A 4,202-nucleotide genomic window follows, 5' to 3' on the forward strand; every position below is an offset into this window, starting at 1 on the left:
TTAAAAAAGCATGACCATATAAATCAATGATTAAGTGTTTATTTATATGTGACAACTTACTTTTAAAAATATTTTTTATTTGATAAAACATGAAATTAATTTTGTTTAGTGTTCTTAGATGATTTTGCAATGTTGATGTCAAATGTAAAATATATATACATTAAAAAAATATTATTTTAATAATTACTTTAAAAAATAACATGCACCACAATAATAAAATATACACTAAATACCCAAAATAATCTTAAAACATAAAAAATCTTAATGCGAAGTATAGAAAAAATAAAAAAAATATTTATATTTCTTTTTAAAAAATGTTTTTAAAAAATAAAAACAAATAAAATTTTATAAAATTTAATTAAAAAAATATAAAAACTACTTCATAAAAATTATATTTGAAACTCAATTTTTTAATGAATCTCACGATATAAAACACAGTTATATTTTGTTACTTCACATGTTAGCGTTTATTGTACCACAAATGCAAAATAATTGCAAAACAAACACAAACATGAAGGTCTAGGTTAAACTACATTAAAAAAAACAAGGATTAAATGGCAGTTTCCTCTTTTCAATAAAATTATTAGCTGACCCATGTGATTCAGTACCATTTCCGAGATCCATGTGAACGAATTCAACGCAATTTGAAGGACTGACAGTATAATTTAAATCTGATGGGAGGATGAGATTGGCAGTTAATTAATAAGTTCAGGGAGCTAGACTCTCGACTCTACTCCACGCAAAGAATAGATGATAGCCCTCTCATGCTGTTGAAATTGAATCCTCAAGTCTGAAGCCATCTCCAACACTAGAGCCCTAATTTATCCCACCCAGAATCCCATTCATTGGCTGGCACAAAACTAAGTTCCTCGCAGACATAATCCACCAATGCTTGCATCAATGGAAAGCACACATCTTTCCCCTTCCTCCAGCGCGGCGTGCTTTTCATGTAAACCTAGTAACTGAAATTAAAGACACCAATGAGCCTAAATTCAGCTCTTAAACTTTAAAAAACAAATAAAGTGATCTCTCGCACACGAGAAAAGAAAAAAGATAAAGGAAAAAGGTCCTATTATGAGATGTAGAGGACGGCTGCCTCCTATCAAAATTCCCTCCTATGACTATTTTTTTTTTTTTTTGAAAAATAAGATTTCCCCTCATCTTTATCTGTTTGAGATGGTAGTCGTTGTTGTCGTCCTCGATAGTTTCATTGGAGCTTGCGCCCCCATCACGAGCGTTATTTTTCCTCTCTAATTATTATCTGTGCATATTTTAACACAAAAGATTACCCCCCTGATCTTGAAGTGCCAAGTGCTAGTGATAAACCCCCATTCCCCAATGCCCAGATTCCTCCACCCAGTAACACCCGTCCTTGGTTTCTGAGCTCAAACACCATCCCCACACAGGCCCACCAAAGAAATGAATCCAAATCTCCAACCCCCTCAATAGAAATTAAAATGAAAGAAGCATGAAAAGAGAACACTCAAATCTCCATCCTCAACAACCTACAAACCCTTCTTCTCTTGCCGCAGGTGGGTATTCTTTTACTAGCACTGGTACTATGACTTCTAATAACGGGAAAGCTAAGACGTGGGAGGAAGAGAAGGGACGTCAGGCAGATGGCGGGATGGATGAACTTTTAGCTGTTTTAGGCTACAAAGTAAGGTCATCAGACATGGCTGAGGTTGCCCAAAAACTTGAACAGCTTGAAGAAGTGATGGGTCATGCACAAGAAGATGGTCTTTCCCATCTTGCATCTGATTCTGTTCACTACAATCCTTCCGATCTGTCTACTTGGCTCGAAAGCATGCTTTCTGAGTTAAACCCAAATCACCATTTCGATCTTTCTGCTGATTCTTTACTTGCTCCTGCTGAATCTTCCACCGTCACTTCCATCGATTTCACCGACCGCAAACATCATCAGCAACCGAAGCTGTTCGAGGAATCTTCATCATCGGAATATGATCTGAAAGTCATACCAGGTAAGGCTGTCTTATCTACAACCCAGATCGATTCTAGAGAATCTAAACGCTTAAAAACAGACCTCTATCAAACATCCTCTTCGCCATCCTCGTCCTCCACAACTCTCAGTTCTCTTGTGGCTTCGACCGAGTCAACTCGCCCGGTGGTCCTGGTTGACTCACAAGAAAACGGTGTTCGTCTCGTCCATCTCTTAATGGCCTGTGCCGAAGCCGTCCAAGAAAACAACTTAAATATGGCGGAAGCCCTCGTCAAACAAATCGGCTTTTTAGCTGTTTCTCAGGCCGGAGCCATGCGTAAGGTAGCCACCTACTTCGCCGAGGCATTAGCTCGGAGAATTTACAAATTATGCCCTCGAAACTCAACTGACCACTCTCTCTCAGATATTCTTCAGATACACTTCTATGAGACCTGCCCTTATCTCAAGTTCGCTCACTTCACGGCCAATCAAGCGATTCTTGAAGCCTTTGAAGGGAAAAAACGGGTTCATGTTATTGATTTTTCTATGAACCAAGGCATGCAGTGGCCCGCTTTAATGCAAGCTCTTGCTCTCAGACCTGGTGGTCCACCCGCTTTTCGGTTAACCGGCATTGGACCACCGGCTCATGATGACACGGACCAACTTCAAGAGGTGGGGTGGAAGTTGGCTCAGTTGGCAGAGACTATTCATGTAGAATTTGAGTATAGAGGTTTTGTGGCTAACAGTTTGGCTGATCTTGATGCTTCCATGCTAGAACTCAGACCTCCTGAGTTCGAGTCTGTGGCTGTTAACTCGATCTTTGAGTTTCATAAATTGTTGGCTATACCGGGAGCTATGAGAAAGGTTTTATCAGTTGTGAAACAAATGAAACCGGAGATTGTTACTGTCGTTGAGCAAGAAGCGAACCATAACGGTCCGGTTTTCTTGGACAGGTTCACCGAGTCACTGCACTATTATTCGACTCTGTTTGACTCGTTGGAGGGATCAGTGAGTACCCAAGATAAGGTAATGTCAGAGGTGTACTTGGCGAAGCAGATTTGCAATGTTGTGGCTTGTGAAGGACCTAGCCGAGTTGAGAGGCACGAGACCCTGACTCAGTGGCGAACTCGGTTGGGTTCGGCTGGGTTTGCTCCGGTTCATCTCGGTTCCAACGCGTTTAAGCAAGCCAGCATGTTGTTGGCCCTGTTTGCTGGTGGAGACGGGTATAGAGTGGAAGAGAATAGTGGGTGTTTGATGTTGGGTTGGCATACTCGCCCGCTCATTGCCACCTCGGCTTGGCGGGTCAACAACCACCACCCTGTAGGTGGTGCTGCTTAACCATGACTCATAACTCACTGAGTCAAAAAGCAGCCGAGTGAGGTCAACTCTTTTTCATTACTCACATCAAACCAGACCCGAGTGCGGTTCTGTATGATATGCTGAGCTGGGACTGAGTTAAAGTGGGACCGACCACTTGCTCTGTGTCTCCCTGGATCACCTTTTGTTAATTAGCAGCAGTACCCTCTCTTTTTTTTATCATCATTTTGTTTAAAAATTTTCATTACTGTTTCTTTAGGAATTTTCATTTTCAGGTCTCACTTTTTTTTTTTTTTTTGAGTTGGAATCTTCTGTATTTTTCAGGGTGAATCAAAAGGTGTATATATATATATATTGTGGTAATAAAAGATAGTAGAACTCTTTTGAAGCAGCACCTCCCTTGGTCATTTTGTGGATCAAAACATGATAGAAAAATTTATTTTACCGTGTCTTCATTCTTTGCACTTGCCTATTTGATTAGGGTATGGGAAAAGTGATGAAGACTGGCATTTATTCTGAAGTTGAACTGCCACTTGGACGTCTAATTTTTTCCAGGGAATTACTGATAATCCTCTTTTTATGTCAGGAAAGCAGACTCATACAGAAATGATAAAAGTCCCACTTATGCCTACTTTATTTTGAATGAGGTTGTGTTGCTGTTCTTGCTGCTGCTGCTGGCAAGCATGGAAATTGGGTGGCCACTTCCTTGTCCAAATCACGAATGTTCATCACCTCTCCCCTTTAACCACATATTGTAATCAACATGGTCACAGCTTTAATCGATCCAAAACCATAAAAGACAGTACTATCTTGCAGTTTATGTGATTACTGGCCACTATATTTCGAGAAATTTCCTCAAGAAGCAAGCCTAAGTTGATGGAAAGCTAAGATCAGATATCAAATCGTTGAGAAGTCATGGATCCATTTTTTTATTATTTCTTATGTG

At 39.9% G+C, this 4,202-nt stretch overlaps 1 protein-coding gene across 1 annotated transcript; it reads left to right on the forward strand.

The window, feature by feature from the left end:
• The first annotated feature begins 1,068 nt into the window (after positions 1–1,068).
• LOC105135447 (DELLA protein GAIP) lies at positions 1,069–3,647 on the forward strand. The gene has a single exon (XM_011040312.1). It carries the CDS (start codon positions 1,469–1,471, stop codon positions 3,275–3,277), a length of 1,809 nt encoding a protein of 602 aa, XP_011038614.1. The 5' UTR covers positions 1,069–1,468; the 3' UTR covers positions 3,278–3,647.
• The last annotated feature ends 555 nt before the right edge of the window (positions 3,648–4,202 follow it).

The sequence above is a fragment of the Populus euphratica genome, unplaced genomic scaffold, assembly GCF_000495115.2.
Source record: "Populus euphratica unplaced genomic scaffold, PopEup_1.0 scaffold123.1, whole genome shotgun sequence".
Lineage (NCBI taxonomy): Eukaryota > Viridiplantae > Streptophyta > Magnoliopsida > Malpighiales > Salicaceae > Populus > Populus euphratica.